The sequence below is a fragment of the Monodelphis domestica genome, chromosome 2, assembly GCF_027887165.1.
Source record: "Monodelphis domestica isolate mMonDom1 chromosome 2, mMonDom1.pri, whole genome shotgun sequence".
NCBI lineage: Eukaryota > Metazoa > Chordata > Mammalia > Didelphimorphia > Didelphidae > Monodelphis > Monodelphis domestica.
In genome coordinates this window covers 266875427-266895250 of record NC_077228.1, presented here as the reverse complement: position 1 = coordinate 266895250, position 19824 = coordinate 266875427, and the positions used below count along the sequence as shown (strand labels likewise).

General features: G+C 44.6%; 1 protein-coding gene across 7 annotated transcripts; it reads right to left on the bottom strand.

Moving 5' to 3' along the window:
• Positions 1-39: 39 nt before the first annotated feature.
• MSH5 (mutS homolog 5) lies at positions 40-18969 on the bottom strand. 7 transcript variants are annotated; one of them, XM_056817896.1, is made up of 28 exons: positions 18869-18969; positions 18074-18206; positions 17831-17954; positions 17430-17510; positions 17119-17181; positions 16776-16897; positions 16471-16580; positions 15988-16023; positions 15645-15727; positions 14980-15025; positions 9693-9831; positions 9184-9246; positions 7944-8072; positions 7508-7580; positions 7033-7142; positions 6378-6458; positions 6009-6096; positions 5642-5831; positions 5375-5501; positions 4837-4986; positions 4598-4672; positions 4210-4353; positions 2980-3117; positions 2775-2848; positions 1932-2684; positions 1666-1712; positions 1241-1381; positions 40-322 (listed from the first exon to the last, which is right to left on the bottom strand). In XM_056817896.1, the coding sequence occupies exons 2-25, from the start codon at positions 18191-18193 to the stop codon at positions 2573-2575; spliced, it is 2478 nt and encodes an 825-aa protein (XP_056673874.1). In that variant the 5' UTR covers positions 18194-18206; positions 18869-18969; the 3' UTR covers positions 40-322; positions 1241-1381; positions 1666-1712; positions 1932-2572. The 7 variants fall into 7 exon arrangements, with proteins under 7 accessions (XP_056673874.1, XP_056673875.1, XP_003340425.2 ...); XM_056817897.1 differs by having other exon boundaries at positions 1671-1712; XM_003340377.4 differs by lacking the exon at positions 1666-1712.
• Between the last annotated feature and the right edge of the window lie 855 nt (positions 18970-19824).

Below are 19824 nucleotides of genomic sequence, written 5' to 3'. Positions count from 1 at the left end.
GAGTATGCTGGGAAGATTTAAGAGAAATCAAGCTTCTGAGAGGGTTTAGGAAGAAACTTTATTTTTCTTTCCCATGTGAGGCCTGAGATGTAGGATTACAGTCATTTAAACTTGGACAAGATTCTGGGATAGAGGAAGTAGTGGGTTTCCAGCCATCTGTCTTCTCAGAAAGCAAAGTAGGGACCTTAAGTCCTAGAAGGGATGGAGGAGGGCCTTAGACTAGGGTAGGACCCCTCTGCCTTCTCATCTGCTCTAACTGAATAGCTTCTTCTCCCTGGGAAAGCTGGGCCACCCGTGTATGTTCTTGATGTCTTCGATGGTTCTGGAAAAGAGATGAAGAAGGTGGAGAATAAGGTGTGAAGGTTCTGGAGTGTGTGTGTGTGTGTGTGTGTGTGTGTGTGTGTTGGGGGGGGGTCACAGGTAACCAGTACCTTCTCCCCATTGCCCAGCTCCCACTAACTGGAGATTTTGCCCCTGGCCACTTGTATTCATTTTCTCAGAAGCAGCCCCACTTCTGTACAGTCAGCATCTCTTTCCAGCCCATCTCAGGCCAGAACAATCGGAGCCTGAGCCCGGGGTGGGGAAAAAAATAAGAGAAAGTACAGAAAATTGGGGAAAATCAGCTTCAACTGTCTCCTAGCCAAGTCTCCCAAGGAAAGAAAAGCCTAATTCACCTTCCCCTGTATCAGACTCTTCAGGCAGTTGTTCATTTTCTGGATCTGGGCCAAGAGGGAGGCCCTGGACTCTGAATGGAAATTCTAGGAGGGGAGGAGAGAGAGAAAGATGGCACATTCCCCCTCCTCCCCCCTTCCTCACTTCAGGGTAAAATATTCCAGTCCATTGTCTCCCATCCCAGTCACAAAGAAACAGTCCGGGGGAACCAATCCCCCAGCCCTCTCCCCTACTTCCACATTTTCAGCATTTTATTTCTCCACTCTCTCTTCATTCGGGACACCCTCCTTCAGCTTTGACCCCATAGAAGCCCAGCCTATCCTCTCCCCACACACACTCTCCTGAGGGTATCTCAGTTGACTGCCCCAGGATAATGGAATAGCCCAACGTCCCCCATGCCAATGGACTAGCCTAATACGCTCCCATCCCCCACCCAATTGACCAATCTTAACCACCCTCACTTCCCTGCTGTGTACCCTGGTCTAATCCCCTTCAGAGCACCCTTAACTTCTTCCTTTCCAGGAATCTTCCGGAGGCTTCTTCCTCCTCTTTCCTATGGCCCTCATACCTCACCGAGTGTTCCCAGATGCAGCTGCCACCTTTGAGCCTCCTTTAGACTCCCTCTGTACCAGGCTTGGCTCTTTTCCAGAAGCTCCAGCCCCTGCCACAGAGCATCCTGCTCTCTCTCTATGGCACGCATCCCCTGAAGCTATGGGAGGGCAGGGGTACAAGAGGGTCACCAACCTTCCCCAGCAGGACCCTTGCCCTCAAGCTTCCTGGGCTCCCTTCTGGATTGGGGGGGTCAGGGTAGGCCCTTGGGCATCACTCTTTGTCCCCGTCCTCAGATGTGTTCATTTTTTGGCTACTGAGTAGGAGAGCCAGCTCTAGGGGCAAGGAAGGCTCCTTTAGGTACCACGGGCTCAGTGAAACCTGAAAAGGCAGGATGTCTGGGTCCCTGAGAGGGATGACTTCCTTCCCCATTCATTCCCCTACCTCACCCAAAGGAAGAAGCTCAGTGCTCCAGGATCCTGTCGGGTGGTCTCCAGTGGCAGCAACAAGACAGTATAAGGAGTTTGCACGGAGACCCTGGAGCCTCCAAGCTCCTGACTCCCCATGGCCTTTGGCAGATGGAGGTCAGAGACCAGCACTCACATGGCAGCCCAGGGCCCAGCCCCACCCACCAGAGGGCACAGCCCTCCTACCACCCTGCCTCCACACAGCCCTCCCCTTTGTCTCTCATTCTTTCCCTTTGCCTGTACCTGCCCTCCCTTGTAGCTTTCTGTTTCTTTGGGGGCCATTCTGCTTTAGAATTGGAAGGATCTCATAGAATTACAGAATATTGGAGTTGGAATGAACCTAAGAAATCATTTACAGATAAAGAAACTGAGGTATGGAGAAGGGAACAACTGGCTCATGGTTACACAGTCAGCGAGAGAACCAGGGCCTGAGCCCAGATTTCTTCATTTTGGGGCCTGGAGATTTCCCCACTAAACCATATGCCTGTCCTACTTACCAAATAACCAACTACTGGGTTTGATTTGAGCCAAAAGCACCAATGAACAGATTCCCAGCAATGTCTTATCTTCAGACCTCTAGGAAGTGATATTTTATTGCTAGGTCTCTCCCAAGTTATCCATATGGCCAATCAAAAGGAATTTGTTATTGTTCTAGGATTTGGGGGATCCGGGACAAGGGCCTACTTCTCTAGTAGGGTGCTTCCATTCCTGCCTGTCCTCTTGTTTTCGGAGGGTCTAGGAAAGCAATGCCTTTTACAAATTATCCATTTTATTCTCCAGCTCATAGTTCTTCCCCAGGAAACAATGCCAGAGTTAGGGGCATGGGAGTCCAGAGTTGAGAAGGGATAGAAGAGCACTTGATATCCAGGAGAAAGGAGGGCTGATCACAGGATGGAGGAGGCTGTAGGTAGAACTTGCTGACTCATGAAAATGCTCAAGTCCAATTTGGGATCTTCTAAATCCAATTTCAGGAACTTATCCACCAAGGCCTGGCAACTAAAGAGGAGAGAATGTTGGAGGAAGAGTATGTGGGTTTCCTAGGGGAGAGAAAGCTGAGGAACACGGAAGCTGGGGTTAGATGCTCACTTTTCCATCTGATTCTCCTTTAACAATCCTTTGTCAGGCTTGATAGGTTTTCCATTTCGGATCAACTCTGAGACCTGGAAATGGAAAGGAGAAAGATAGGGTGGTTAGGAGGCAGGAGCCAAAGATTTTAGAGACTGGATGCCTGGGTCCCAGAAAGGAGTGCAGACAGCTATAGATGAAGGAGCTGGATGCTATGTTCCATTACCTCCACTCCACGAGTGATGAGTTTAACTGGGAGTCCAGCCTGGGCTGCTGTGTGGGAGGCATGACTGGCATTTGCCACACCTTCTCGGACCTGATAGAAGAAGATGAGCTCATTTCCATCCTCACAGGTCTCCATGGTCTTATGGAAAAGAAAAATGGAAAATCTCTAGTATACTTTATTTTTCTGAGTGTTCTGGATGAGTTTTTTGTTTTAAAATCCTTACCTTCTGTCTTAGAATTGATACTAAGTACTGATTTCAAGGCAGAAAAGCCTTAAGGGCTAGACAATTGAGGTTAAATGATATGTCCAAATTTAGAACTATGTCCAAAGAGCTATACAGTAGTGCATACACTTTGATTCATTACTAGGTCTGTATCCCAAAGGGATAAAAAAAGTGGGAGTGGGGTGCGGGAAAGGACCCACTTATATAAAAATATTTATAGTAATTCTTTTTTGTGATAGCAAAGAATTGGAAATTGAGGAGATGTCCATCAATTGGGGAATGGGGTACATGGTGATAGAATACAATTGTGCTATAAGAAATGATGAGCAAGATGATTTTAGAAAAACCTGTTAAGATCTACATAAACTGATGGAGAGTGAAGTAAACAGATCCAGGAGAACATTGAACACAGCAAGAGCAATATTTTAGGATGTTCCACTGTGACTCAAGTTAGTCTCAGCAATACAATGATCTAGGACAATTCTGAAGGATCTATGACAAAGAATGCTAATGTATCTCTAGAGAAAGAACTGTTGGTGGTGGAATGAAGATCAAAGCATACTATTTCTCACTTTGTGTTTTTTTTGGAGGTGTGGGCTTTATATGAGTATTCTCTTATAACAATGAGCAGTATGGAAGTATATTTTGCATGATAGTACATAGATAACCACTTATCAAATTGCTTACCATCTCCAGGAGGGGAGGAAGGAAGGAAATAATTTAGTTCTTATTGGGGAAAGCATATGTTGGAATTTATTATTACATGTAATTGGGAAAGTAAAATATATTTTTTTAAAAGTGACTTGCCCAGGGTCACAAAGCTAGGAAGTGTCTAAGGCCACATAAGAAACCCAGATCTTCACAACTTCAGGCCTGGCTCTCTATCCACTATCATCTAGTTGCCTTAATGATGATCATTGCTCTTAGAAAGCTCCCAAATTAGGGTTCTAAATTTTAGATTTAGAAGATGTTTTCTTTCATCTGAAGGGTAAGATTGGTATTCTCACCAGATACTGTACAAGGGACCCAGGGGGCAGCAGCTGCAGCTGAATGAGGCTCAGAAAGTTGGTGGCAACAAAGATCTGGGGGCAGCTGGACCCTTGGGACACCCAATGTCTGAGAACAGAGGCCAGGAGTGCCAGTCCATCCACCTGGGAAGAAATATAGGATAGAATAATAGTAATAAAAGGTCATGTCTAGATCTATACTCCTTGTTTCTCTAACCTGCTTTGGTCTCAGTCTTTCCCCAGCCCCAACTTCAACTTCCTTTATTCTCCTTTTTCTTGGAAACTGTTTCCTTTCACTTCTATGTGGCTTTCTGTTTCCTTCTTTTTCCCATTCACTTCCTCCCAATTCCTCCTCTTCCTCCCTTATTTCCAGTCACCCCTGCCTCACCGTGTTAGTTCCTTTCCCAAACTCATCAATGAGGACCAGGGACCTCTCTGTAGCATTGTTCACAGCTTTTGCCACCTGACAATAGAGATGGAGATGAGAAGATTCATTTCATCCATTCTCCAGACTCTGCATTCAGAAAGTCCATCCCTCCCTTGAGCTCAGTCAGAGAGGATGTCTCTCATATACTGAATGGTTTTGTCAGGGAGGAGATTCCCTCCCCCTCCTTTGCTCCCTCTGACCTGGTTGAGATCAATCATGAATGTGGAGAGACCAAGGGAGACAGACTCTCTGCTATGGATTCGGGTGAAAATGGCATCCACAGCTCCAACCTCAGCCTTGCCTGCTGGCACAAAGCTCCCCACTAGTGCCATGAATGTAATCAGACCTATCTGGATGGTGGAGAAGAAAGAAGTGTAGCAGGGACAGTAGATGGGTAGAAAAATAGAGGAATGAGGATGAAATAGAACAGGGTCTGTGAGCTGAGGGATTTAGGGGTGATATGGGAATTATAAAAAATGGACAAAGTTTTAAAGTGTTGTTGGGAGGAACTAAACAGTCTGTTCCCATTCCCTTACCCCAGGCCCAAGAGCCCTGACCTAATATCCTTGTGACACTCTAAAGTCAAGGAGTAAGGTGTACTCAGGAGAACTAGGTGATAGTAATTAAAGCCAACAAAAAAGAGAACCAGAACCAGATCAGGGCACAGAAAAGGAAAGCTCTAAGACATATTTGTGAGCATGGTGGTGGTGGTTGATCATAAGGCAGGAATCCCCCCACCTGTTTAAGGTAGATGCTTTTTCCTGATGAGTTGGGTCCTGTGATGACCTTGATCCTTCCTCCCTCCTCACCACTCTGAGTAGAGTTTGGTACAAAAGTTCGGGAACACAGCTCCATCAGTGGGTGTCTGGTGGCAGCCAGAGCAATATTAATTATCTTGCCTATTTCTTGCTTTATTCCAGATGTGCATGGGGCAGTGATGTGGAAGCCTTTATGCCCAATCATCCCTGTGACACCATCTTGACTCCTTCAACATCTAGTACTGACCTGCCATCTTGTATTCTCACCCCAAGGATTTTAGGGGAATACTGGGGCCGTGAATACCCATAATCTCGGGCAGCCCCAGCCAGGGCCAGTAGGACATCCAGGCGAGAAGCAAGATCTATCACTCGGTTCAACACTGCCCCCCTGGACAGCACCTGGCACTGCAGCTGATGCATCAGTATAGTCTCTCCATCTGGGTGGGGAACAGGAGCCAAAGAGGGCAGGATAAAGGGATAGAGGAGAGTGAGGAAGACCAAGAGAAACAGAGAAGGGAAGCATGGAAACACAGGGTCAGATAGGAGAAGAGTTGATGGCAGAAGAAACCAATTAAGGGAGAGAGGAGGATTTCCTAAGTCACTCCTTTGCTCACCTCTTATCTCACAGTGAAGGTCCCCCAGGATAGAGTCCAATTCCTTGGTACGGGCACTTCGATAGTGTAGCTTCTCTTCAGACAAAAACTATGGAGACTGTGGCTTGGACCTGCAGCAGTACTCACATCCCTTCTCTCAAAGGGCTCCCCTTCTCTTTTCTACTTCCTTCCCTTCTCCCATCTCCTTCCTCCTTTTCCCAAACATCCTCTGTCTCTCCCACATTTTTTTTTCTTCCTTTTGTTCTAGAGCTTACAAAATTCGGGCTTGGAGGTCCACCACCTGGGGCTGAGGCTGAGAAACAGGACTGCCTTGGTCCCTAATTCACCTCTTTCATCCCATTCTTATCCCAAACAGAACTAGGTTCTCACCATGAAATCTAGACCAACAATCTCAAAGTCACTTGGATCTATCATAGTGGGCAGGCGAGGGATAGAGAGAAGGAAGCCAATCTGGAGGGGTAAATGAGGACAAATTTTTTTAAAATTATATGCAAAAATACTTTTCAACAATTGCTTTCTGACATTTTGTGAGTCAGATTCTCTCCTTCCCTCCCTCCTCTCCTTTTCCCTGAGGTGGTAAATAGTGTGACAGAGGTTATACCATGAAACAAATAAATTTAGAGGTTATTCTAGGGCTTGACCCTCCTAGCTCTCCAAGGTGGACTCCAAGGACTTCTATCTTCCGTGACTCCCCTAGAGACTCTAATGTTTCCTCCAGTATTCACTAGGTTCCCCCAGAGGCCTTTGGGTCCATCTATAATCCACCAGAAGTCCTATGTCCCACAAAAGCAGAGTTGTACTAGAGCCATCTTGAAATAACATAAGCTACATTTACTGTTCAGAAAATGGCAAACACTACAAATCAGGGCATGATTTACTGTTTTGTTGATTGTTTTAAGACTTTAAAAAGTAATGGAGAAAATGTCAGTAATATAGATTAAACTGAACAGTGTGTTGGTGTATCTTTTCCCACTTGGAGAGTGTCAAGATGATTATAAAGATGCCATAATCCTCATTCTCTCACCAAGGGGATGTAGAGAACACAGCATGAAGGAATTCGGCTGTCCAGAGTCTCTAGCTCTTTCCTGGCAACCTCTGTGAGGAAACTGGGGAGTCCCATCAGCTTCCTTTTCTCTAAAGAAAATAGTGACAAGCAAATGGCCCAGATGTTCTTACCATGTATCTTCTATGATATGAATACTAGAGCTATACACTTTATAAGGACAGAGACCTTGTTTTATCTAATCTGAATATCCCTTTCCAGCATCTAGCACAAAGCTCTGCACATCTTAGGTACTTAATACTAGTGTTTGCTGTTGCAAAAAACAAATACTTATTTCTTCTCTGTATATCCTTCTTCAGGTTTCCCCCTAAAGGACCATAATATCCACAGTATGGGAGAGGGAGAGGGAGGGAGCTTTCCAAGAAAAATAAATATCCTGTGATGGAAGCATATCTGTTTCAAGAAGGATGGAGCCCCCCTTTCACTCAAAACTCACTCTCATCAATATCAGGATCAATGTTGGGTCGGACAGTGAATCTATTTTCAGCAATACTGCTTTCCAAGTCCACCTGGATGAGGAAATATATTCTGGTCATGGCAGCCCCAACCCTACTAAACATCCCACCCCCCATTCCCAGGCCTCAGGCCTTCCTAGATTTGCCCCTCTTCTCCATCCTCTGTATGAATCCCAATATTCTGTAATCCATCCCTCCCTTCTTCCAATCCCATTCTATTTCCACTTTTGCTCTTCATCCCCTAGTTTCCTTGCTTGACTTCCCATCCCTTCTCATTAGCCCATATCCTCCCCTGTCCCCACAAACTCATCCTTAATATCCTGCCTCACTTCCTGTCATTATTCTTCTCTTATGCCATCATTCAATCCTAACCCTCTGCCTTGCTCTCCCCTATCCTCCTTTAATCTTTTCCCTCACTACTTTATTGATGAGGCAGGCAATGTGGTGGAGATCATCAGAAAATTCCTGGGCAATATCCCGGAAAAGCCGAATGGACTGAGGTAGAGATCGACAGGTATCTCTAAGGCCCAGAGCACTATATGCTGTCTGCAAAGGAGATTGGGAGAAGAGAGATACTGAGAAAAAAATAGTGTGACCAGGTTGGAGAAAAGAAGAAGAAACAAGCCATGAAGAAAGATATATACTCAAAAATAAATAAAGAGTGAGCTGTGGTTAGGATGAGGTAGGGAAGAAGGGAAGTGATGCCAAGGAGATCAGAGATTGGTAGAAATTGAATTTAAGTAAGGAAGAGCTACAAAGATGAAAGGCTTGAAGACAGCAATTTGGGATAAATATTTAAAGAGCTCCTCCTACTAAGGGGTCTGAGGGAGAGAGTGTAAAATAATCCCTGCCTCCAAGGACCTTACATTTTGGCTGGAGAAATGCAACTAATGATATACATGAATATTTAAATATATTTAAGGATTTTATCCTTAGTATGGGTGTTCCCTGCAATGATTCAATAAACAATCTTAGACAATTTCTATGGCTGAAAAGGCACCTCTAAATTTTGCTACACTGACCCTCAAACAGTAGACACAGAGTACATTCTAGAAAGGATCACTTCTAGGAGAGATACAGAAGCCTCTGGAGAGAATCTAGGCAAATCTAGCCTGGTATCTAGCTTGATATGACCTGCCAGGGCTTGTGCTTCACTGGCAATGCCTGTATGAACCCAGTTAGGTGAGGCATGGGAGCAGGATCTTAGTATATGAAGCCCAGAACAATGGGTTACTACACCATGTGGTATAATCAATGCAACAAGAAATCAAATGGAAAGAAAAGGAGACCTTAGGAGCCTTTTTGAAGTTTCTTCCTCTCTCAAGGCCTCAGTTTCCTCATTTGTTAAATGAAAGAATTGGACTAGATGGCCTTTCCTAGCCCATATTCCTTTAATCTGCATAAACTGGGGTGGTTGAGGAAAACTTCATGGGGGAAAAACCTGAACAAGGCCTGGAAGGTTGGTGAGGATTTGAATAGGCAAATGAGGGCATTTCAACTCCAATACAAGAGCATGAACAACAGTGTGAAACAGGAATGAACAGAGCATTTAGGGAAGGCAGGAGGGCTCAGCCTGTCACCTTCTCCAGACCCTCGCAGTGGGGGATGAGGTGGGAGCATAGAGTGACCCAGGGGGGGGGGGGGGCAGGATCCTTACCTTGTAGAGAATCCTCCAGTCACTGACCTTGGTGTGTGATAGGAGCATGCGCCTCAGGATGAGCTACAGACAAACCCAGGTGCCTGTCATTGTCCTCTCCTCAAAGGGACCCCTGTACCCACACTCCTAGGGCAGCTCTAGCCTCGGCCCTTAAGCTGCTTTCTCCTCCTCTCCCTTAGCAGCCTGGCTTATAGGCACATTTTCAAAAATTACTTAATTAATTATCTCAGTTATATAGAGAGACAATGTTTTTAAACCCTTACCTTCTGTCTTAGAATCAATACTATGCATTGGTTCCAAGGCAGAAAAGCCCGACATTTTAGGATTTGGATTTTCTCCCTCCCTGAGGTAGTAAATAGTCTGTTATATAGGCTATATCAGGGCTTTCTTGCAATACATTTTCCCATATTGCTCATGTCATGACAGAAGACACATATAGTAAAAAAACCCAAAACTCATGGAGGAAATAAAGTGGAAGGTGGCGTGCTTTGTTCTGCACTCAGACTTACAGGCACGTTCTTGATGTGGCTCAGGAGTCCATGCAGGGTCAGTGCCATCTCTAGGTTCTGGGGCAGCAGGAAAAACTGGATAACGTCCAGACGGGAATTCAGTTCCTCCAGGTCTTGGGTTGGCCGCATCAGCCACAGCCTGGGGCAGGCAGGAGAGAGGCCAGGTGTATCTTTTTTCTCTCTCAACTTGCTCAAAAGGCAAATGTTACAAAAGTGTGTGTCACTGTGACAATGTACTAAAGAATATTTTCATGGTTCTGTAATATTCCCAGTGGGAAAAGAAAGAACCTATCTAGCACCTACTAGGTGCCAGGCACCAAGCTACGTGGTCTTTCCAAATATTCTCATTTGATTCTCCCAACAAGCCTGTGAGGTAGGTGCTGTTATGCTCCACATTTTACAACCGAGAAAAGTGAAGTTAAATGACTTGCCAAGCATCACACAGCTAGCAAGTGTCTGAGGTAAGATTTGAACTCTAATCCTCTTGACTCCAGGCCTACCAATATATCCACTGAGGCACCTAGCTGGCAAGACTGCAATTTCCAAGAAGCAAAGGAAATACTACAATGGACAGCTACTCATAATTAAATCCTAATTTAGCATTTATAAAGCTTTCCTTGTAGCAACCCTGTAATATAGTTGCCAACACATGTGGGGCAGTGTATATGTATCCTAGCAGTATAGATTTGGAGCTAAAGAGGACAGAGATGCCGGACTAGGTGAGGAAACTGAGACTGAACATCATATAGTGCTCTGTGTGTTGTGTTTGTGTAAATGCTGCAAGCTCTGGCAGGTCATATATACTTCTTTTTAAACCCCATATCTTCTGTCTTAGAATCGATCCTAAATATCAGTTTCAAGGCAAAAGAGAAGTTAGGGTTAGATGACTAGGATTAGTCCTTGCCCTGGGTCATACAACTAGGAAGTGTCTGAGGCCAGATTTGAATCCAGGTCTTCCCTACTGCAGGCCTGCTCCCCCCCAAATATACTTCTATAGCAGTATCTTGACCTATTTCTGTCATACTGTCAATCTACATTTGTACAAGTGTGTATCACTCTGTATCTTTATGGACCAAGGTCTAAGAATCTATGTCTTTCTGTGGATTATTGTGGGTGGCATTTACCATTATCTCAATCAACAGGCACTTATTTAGTAATTACTATCTGTTGGGCATTGACCTATAGGCACAGAGGATACAAATAAGTGAAAATATTTATTTTCTCAAGGAGCTTCCATTCTATTATAGGGGGAGTAACATTTTTTAAAATAATTTTTTAAAAATAACTTTTTAAAATCAGCATAAAGGATGGGGCCTGAGGCTTGTGGTTTAATTGATATTGTGAATTCTTAGGTGAGGAAACTACTTCTAACAATGCAGGTCAGCAACTTCTCTGAACTCTGAGTTGCCTGGAGCTCTAAAGGTTCAGTGGCCTGTCCAGAATCATATACTTACTAGGTGGTGGAGACAGGACTTGAATGAACTTGAAATCAGGTTTTCCCAGCCAGCTCTCTATACACTGGGCCAGGATGCTTCTCCATAAGTCAGATAAATGCAAAATAGATGAGAGGAAGCCCAAGCAGTTGTAGGAATCAAGAAAGGCCTCCTGCACTTCCTAGCTGTGTGATCCTGGGCAAGTCACTTAACCCCAATTGCCTAGCCCTTACTGCTCTTGTGCCTGAGATCTGATACTTAGTATTGATTGGAAAGCAAAAGATAAGGATTTAAAAAAAAAAAAGGACCTGGAGGAGATGGTACTAGAACTGAGTCTTAAAGGGAACTAGATATTCTAAGGCTTAAGAGTGGAGGAGGGAGAATATTTCAGGATTAGGGAATGGAGATGGGAGATGGAGTGGAATGTGTGAAGGACAGAAAGTAGGTGCGTATGGCTGAATCATAGAATGTGTGGGAAAGACAGTAAGATAGATTTGTAAGGCAGGAAGGGGCCAGGTTGGAAAGAGCTTTAAATGGAAACAGATGGCTTTTATACACCATATGTTTATATGTGATCCTCAAGGTAATAGGGAGCCACGGCAGTATATGGAATAGGGAAGGGGACAGGGAGAAAGGTATAATCAAATCTGCACTCAAAACTGTACTTTAGCCATCTCACTTTGGCAACAATATGGTGGATGAATTGAGTTACGGAATGTCTTGGGGCAGGGAATCCAATTATATGGCTGCTGTAGTAATCCAGGCAGGATATGAGGAGAGGTTGGATTAGAGCGATGCCAGTGTGAATAGACAGAAAGGAATATATTGGGGAGATATTGTAAAGAAAGAAATTATAAGGAAGGGGTAGTCATGTAGCACAGTGGGTAGAGAGCCAGGTCTGTAGTTGGGAGGTCTTGGGTTCAAATCTGACCTCAGATACTGCCTAACTGGGTGACCCTGGGCAAGTCACTTAACCTCAATTGCCTAGCCTTCACTAATCTTGTGCCTTGGAAATGATACTTAATGTCAATTCTAAAATAGAAGGGAACATTTTTTCTTAAATGACAAGATATGACAACTAATTTTATACATGATATGTTCAACAGAAAAAATCAGAGGAAGATACCAAAATTTCAAAGAGGAGTGAGACTGGTAGGAGAGTGGTATCCTCAATAGTAATAGGGAAGAGGGATAGGGTTACAGAGAATTACAGAGTTCTGTTTTGGATGTGCTGGATTTGAGATGATCATTGGACATTCAGTCTGAAATAGCAGAAAAGGCCATTAGATTGACAATTAGGAGACTGTTGGTAACTTTGGAGAGGGCAGTTTCAGTTGAATGATGATGCTACAAGTCAGACTGAAGAGGAATTAGATGAGAGTGAGAGGGAGGATGTGGAGGCACCAATTGCAGATGCATTTTTTAAAAGGAATTTAGGAGAGGAGAGACATAGGATTACCACATCAAGCATGGAGAGTTTTGTTGTTGTTGTTGTTGTTGTTGTTTTTTGATGACTGGGAGATATTTGGGGTGTTTTGGGCCACAGGAAAGTAATCAGTATATAGGGAAGCATTAAAGCTTCAGGAGAGAAAGGAGATTGTGTGGATAGAAATAAAGTGTAGAAGATGTAGGAGACCAAGAATATAAGGGCTCAGAGACTAAAGTGAAGGAGATAATTGAGGCATGTTGGAAGGATATAAAATGAAGAGGAACCTTTCCATGAATGGTCTCAATTTTTTCATTAAAGTACGAAGAGATATTTTTAAAATTTTATTTATTTTTTAGAAGCTAGGTCTTCATCAGGGAGGGTTTGGTTAGGAAGTGTTATTAGAGGTTTGAAAAGAAAAGAAAATGTTTGGGGTAGCCACTGTAATGAGTAGGATAAGGAATCAATTATCAAGTAGTAGTGGGACTGGCCTGCTGTAATGGAGGCCCAGTTGAGACAAGATAATATAAATTTCAAATGGACTATGTTCATCACATTCTTGATTTCCTCTCATTTTATCCAGGAAAGTAAGAATGAAGGAGGTAGATTGCAGGAATAATCCAGGGTTGAGATCTGACAAGGTATAGTCAGTGACAGGACAAGGAAATGAGGGACTTTAAGGGTAAAGGACAGTGGAGAACTGATCTGGTTCACGCAGGCATTAAGACTGGGAAGGAAGAGGAAAGTGAAGTGGTACACTTCACAAATGAGTTCAAACACCTAGAATTTTGATTATTGGAACCATAATTTATTAATAAAAGAGAGAGATAAAGAATCTACCAGCTGGGACAGAATTCCCTAACAGAAAACTGTGTTGGTTTGACATAAAGAGACAGCTTATATACTTTACAGGTTCTTATCTGACAACAAAACAAACCTTAATACAGGAATCTGGGATCTGAGATGAGGCAACCCTTAGATTTACAAGGGGGCTGTTATCCAAGGAGAGTTTATCTTTACTTAGTCAAATGTTAGTTCGCTGACCCTTTGACATTCCTGAAATTCCTCTTTGTCTCCTACCACCCAAGCTAAGCAGAAACCAGTTTGTTATCTGCATAAACAGCTTGATCTCCTGGGGGAGGGAAGCCAGGTCTGTCCCCTAAAAATGAGGACAGGGGTCTATCTGCTTCTTTTTAATTTTTCCATCTTTGGTCTTTTCAGGGCTATTTCAAAAGTAAACAAAGCAGGAAGGGTAGAACAGAAGAGTGCTGAGGAACTAGAGGAATTGGAAGTAAAAGTCCTGTCAACATGGAATTTAGAAGTCCCCAGTTTATTTAGTTTGGAGGTAGAAACCCCAGGTTTTGACCTTGTCATAGGAGAGTTTTCTCCCTGAGGGAAGGTTCTACTTCACTGGTCTCAGGCTAACAATAGACAATCTACTTCAAGTGGGAGTTAAACCCAATCCTGTTTAAGATTTAAGGAGTAAGAGAGGGCAGCTAGGTGGCTCAATTGATGGAGAGCCAAGCCTAGAGATAGAAAGTCCTTGGTTCAAATCTGACCTCAGGCACTTCCTAGCTGTGTGACCCTGGGCAAGTCACTTAACCCCCATTGACTAGCCCTTACCACTCCTCTATCTTGGAACCAAAATAGATTATAGATTCAAAGGCAGAAAGTAAGGAGTGTTATCCAGTAGTCCAATGATCTAAGAAACTATAAAGATTTGCTAAATTTCCTCATTGTACAGATGAAGAAATAGGTAACCATTTGTGGGTGGATAGTATAAGTCAGGGTGCAAGGATGAGTGTGTCACTAGTATAAACCATGTTTGTATTTATGCATGATATTATTTATATGTTTGTGTCTGTTCATGTTGGTGTTTGGGGGGGCATGTTCTATATGTATTTGTGCATTTTGTACTTGTAAATGCTCAGTAGGTATATTATGGTGTGGCATATATACAGTAGTATGGTTTGTGTTTGTATGTAAGGTAGTTCAGTGTATCACTGAAGAGATGGAAGCCTACATTCCAGTACCAGCCTTGATGATTATTAAAAGTCAGTGGAAATTTCTAGGTCATGGTTTGTTTATTTAAAAAATAGGGATAATAATCTTGCCCTTCCTAGCTCTATGTACATTGTTTGCCCAATAGCCTTCACCATGCCCAGAAACTATAGCTGAGGTGGTGAGGTCTCTCCCACCCTTTCTGCTTTCTGTGGGTGCTGGATTTGGGGATCAGCACAGCTGGAGGAGACTGGAGCTCCTTTCCCAGACTGCCCTTTGGGGCCTTTCAGTGGGTAACTTTCTAGAGTTGGTCACTTTTTTCCCCCAAAGAAATGAACATTTTTTAACTTCAAAAAAATATGATAGTGGATGTGACTGTGTTTTGTAAATTGTGAGGCTAAACGGCACGTAGATTCTACAGACTCACCGGAGCAGTTTCTCACCCCCCTTGGATCTGCAGCGGTTGAGAATTCCTGAGAAAGAGGAGTGGGTGTGTCAGACCAAGCAGGGGCATGACCCAGCAGGGAGATTAGGGCTGGGGCATCAGTGCCTGAGGCCCTGGTGGTGGTGAGGCATGCTCAGGGGCGTTCCCGGATTTAAGAGACAAAGGGAGCTAGTGCCAGGTGCAAGGCCACATCCAGAGCCAGGATTACAGAGTGTTGGAAAGGGGCAGTGTGTACACATGAACACAATCACAGAATTTCACATATTTGGTAAAGATAGCAAATGCATAACTGGTAGAGCTCTATACAGAGAAGGAACACAGATATAAGAAAATAAGAATATATTACCAGAAGGAGGTAAATAAAAAAGTAAAGATGATGAAGGGACGAATATAAACCAAACACAAGGTTATTGCCTCCCTCCATCAAAGAAACACAAAATCTGGAGAGGTACCAGTACAGGAGCACTCCTACAAAAGGAGACCAGTAATTGATTGCTAAACATAATGAGCGACTTGCAAATGGCACCCAGCTAGCTGCTAGGCACTAGACTTGTGCACACAAACACAGAGCAGACAAAACCTTGGTGGGGGAAGTGAATGAATGAATGCCCTGAGGTTGGGAAGAGAATGAAAGAGCCTCCACCTACCAAACAGACTGAGTCCTTCCTTCAGTCCACTGGCCATTTTGTACACAGATGGGTGGATCTCACTCTTAAATATTTGTAGGACACTGTGGGGAAAGTAAAAATCTAAGAGGCTGAAAGCTCTATATAGGTGGGGATGGGACAATGATCCCAGGGATCCTTCTTTTCCCTTATGGAAAAGATGAAAAGATACACTTGTTTACTCCCCATAAATCCCTTCTGCCCACCCCCCCTCCTCCTCCAGACAGACCCAGGGTTAGAGAAGGAGCTTCATTAGGTTTCTTAGAGCATTAGAGACTTAATCCTCCTTTTTTCCTTCCCTTAAGATCCTTCTGTCCCTCCTCACCTATACGTGTCCTGGTCTATGCTCACTAGATCTGTCCTGAAGATAGGAAAGAAAGCAGAAAGAAGACAAGTGAGACTGGAGGGACTTCAATTTCTCTCAATGTCATCTTAGCCAAAAGCCTCACTTTCTAGCCCTTATGTGCACCCTGTTTTTCTTTCATCATCTATGTGTTCTCAGTGTTGCCCTTGTGTTGTTATCCTTCACAAAGCCTATGCAGGAAAACTCCCTAAAAGTTAGAAGCTATGGAAAGGTGGAAAAGGTGGTGGCATTATGAAATAATGAGCCACCCATCATTGGAGGCTTTTAATGAGGGGATGGATCACACTTGTTTTGGGGTGGTACAGGGGATTTCTGCTCAGGGAGAAGTGGTTACAGGTTGATTCTGAGATCCCTTGCAACTCTTAAGATTCTATAATCCTGTCATCTGTCACCTTCCCCAAGTCTTTTGCTCCTTCCCTACCCCTACTTTGGTGGATTACCTACAAGACAAATTTCTTGAAGCCCAGAATTGGCACACTGACACTATTATCTTCCAGTTCCACATTGACTCTTCTCCGATTCAGAAACTTGAACAGCCCTCCAAGGGCTCGTACCTAGTAAGAGCAGGATTGGCATGGGGAGAGGTGTGTCAAGTTCCCAGGGAGGTCATGGTGGAGAGATGTATGAAAGCTAGGCATATACCAAAGAGGAGTTTCCTGGGGACTGGTTAGGTTCCCCATGGCCCCAGGGCAGTTTTCTTCCTCCCAGACCACCTTTCCTTTCTCCCCCACTTCAAGGATCCTCCTAACCATGAGAGGACAATCAAATGGGATGATGGAAGAGAGGAAGAGGATTTTCTCAGTGCACGTCAAGGATTCTGGCATGAAGGAAAAGTTACCAGAGAGGATCCGCTGTTTGCTGATCTCTAGACCTGTGGGAATAGGGGTGATTGGAGAGCCAAATTATAAAATGTCAAAGCTGACAGTGTTTTTAGAGATTATTTAATCCAACGCTTTCTTTTTAGGACTGGTCCTGGGGCTGAGGGAAGGAGGTAGGGACCCCAGGTGACAGTGAGAGGATAAGAAAAGCTCAAGAATGAGGGTGGAGGTGGCAGATATTGAGGCAAGACAAAAGTTGTGGGTGGGCTGATACCAAAATCCACACTGGGCAACAGTACAGTTTCAGGGGTCTCCTGCTCCTTGTGGTCAGATGAGACTGCAGGAGAGGTAGAGAAAGGTGCCTTCAGCTTGAGGTACACAGTTTGTCTCTTTCCCCTTAATCCTGGCAAGACACCTTCGGCCTCCCCCAGAGATTCTGTCAACTCTTCCTAGATATATCTAGTTGTCTCCCAGATACATCAGTCCTTTCTTAGACACCACCACTAGCACTCCCCCAAAACCTCAGCTCTCCTAGACAACAGAGCCCTTTCCATATAAACTCAAAGTTCTCCCCCTAGCCCTTACCCAGGCCCCCCAGAAACTGAGCCATGCTTTCATCCTGCTTGGCACTTGTAATGATGGATCTTGGGTTGATTTCATTCACAACTTGTTTGAAGAAAGAAGACTTGGTTAATAAGTGTACCTTCACTCTTCAGTGTAGCCTAGAGACCCTCCCACTCACTCTCTGCCAAAGTGCTCAACTCTTACTTGCCACCCCCAAGAGCCCAGTTAAATGTTGAGACTTGGGCAGGAGCCAGGAACTGGGAACATGGGGAGGGAAGGCAGTAAAGTTATCTGGGTGGAGATCCTCCCAGGAGAATTCCTACAATACATTACACAGGAAGGTAACAACAGAATGGGGCAGGTATTATCATGTATACATGAATATGGGTGCAGTCTTAGCATCTCCAGAGAGCTGTTCCCACCTCTCTGGAGAAGTTTGAGGTTATCACAGTCAGGAGTGTCTGGCAAGAAATAGATGGTGGAATCAGCAGTGTCATAGTAGGCTATGCCCAGGCATCCAGAATTCCACAGCACACACAGGTAGGTCTGTCAGAGAAGGGCCCATGGTCATCTCCACAGTCCTACTCTCCTCTGGGGAATACAGGCCCCTGGTTCCCTCTGATCCCTCTGCCTGGGCTCCCCCTTCCTCCTCTCCTCCCAAATACCTCTGCTTGTTCTTCCTCTTCTTCCTCTCCATCCTGCATGAAGATTGAAGGGCAGAGTGGAGCAGAAGATGCCTTCTGCTCTTGGGGGCTGGCGCTGACTCGGGCTTCCAACAAAGCCATGGTGCTCGGGGGTCTAGAAAAAGATAAAAGAGCAGGACTGGGGCTTCCTTTTCTTGCCCACTCCCTTTACCCCCCCCTCTCCAAAAGTCCCCCAGGACAAAACCTCTCTTTGTGACAATGTGGATTTGCATGAGGAAACACTCAAAAGTGTGAACTATTGTACCAGCTCAGAGGCCCGGGAGCAAGTCACCTTTATTTTTGTATCTTCTTTTTCCTCCCCCAACCTGGCATTGAACCCCTTAGTATACAGCAGGTACTAAATGTTGGATGTATCCTGAATTGAGGATCCTAGATTTCAAGATGAAAGGAAACTTAAAGCCTTCATCTAGTTCAAGCCCCTCAATTTTACAGCTTTAGGAAAAAAGGTTCAGAACAGTTGATTGACTTGCCCAGGGTCACACAACAAACGCCAACTCCAGACCCTTTGACCAGCTACAGCACAGTGGGCTGGAGTTGGCATTCAGATCTTTCGGGAGGTGAACGGGAAGGAATGGCACGGAGGGGAGGGAGCTCTCGGGAGGAGGAGGATTTACTCCAGGGCTTTAGGGCAAAATCGCAGCGCCCCTCTCCAGCCCCGCCCTGGGGTGCTAACTTTGGAATCTGTTTATTTTAGGGAGTTGGCGAATAAAGGGGATTGGAGATATTAAGTGGAGCAAAGTAACACGTAAGAATCACCCTTCTCTTTCTTCTTCACGACCTCCCCACCCTTCCTCCGGGTATCGACCACACCCACAAGCTTATCTGAACCTTCAGAGAGAAGGGGTCCCCTCCGGCTAACTAGCACTATGGCCCACTGCGCATGCGCAGCTCACTCGGGACAAGGGTGGGGGTAAATGAGGGACGGGCCTGCTGGGTGGGGTGAGTCTGAGCGGAAGCTCTCTGGGCCGGGCGGAGGTGGGAAGAGGTCGTTCTTGCCTTCCTAGGCTTGGAGACGGAGGCGCGTGACCCAAGGTCAAAAGCTGATTGGATAATCTGCATTCGGGGGCCGGGCTCAGCTTTCGAACTTCCCGCCTTTTCGAGGTGAAGGGAGGTGGAGAAAGGGAGTTGCTTGGATTTGGAATGGAGGATGTACGTGGTGGCCGAGAAAACTGAGGAGGGGGCGGAGGATTCTTAAAGGGGCAGAGGCCCCTGGGAAGGGAGGAAACTCCTGTGGCAAATAGATAAACAATACATATATACATTAATTAATCAGGTAATAAATTAATGAATGAGTGTTCCTGAGTTTATTAAAATGTAAACCTTGATGTCTTCAAAGTCATTAAACTGTGCATACCCTTTTAACCAGCCAATACCAATATAAGGCCTATACCTCAGAGATCAAAGAAAGGACCTCTATGTAGGAAAAAAAAATACTTGTGACAAAGAAGTGAATTAAGAGGGTCCCCATCAATTGGAGGTGACTTAGTAAATGATGGTATGTGAATTATTGTGCTATAAGAAATGGTGAAGGGAATGATTTGAGAGAAAGTTGGGAAGATTTGTATGAATTAATGCAGAACAATTTATAAATACACAATACTAGAAAGACAGACAACTTTGATAGACTTGAGAACTCTGATCAAAGCAGGGACCAACTACAATTCCTACAATTCAAGAACATCAATGAATGAAGCATGTTAAGTATCTTCCTG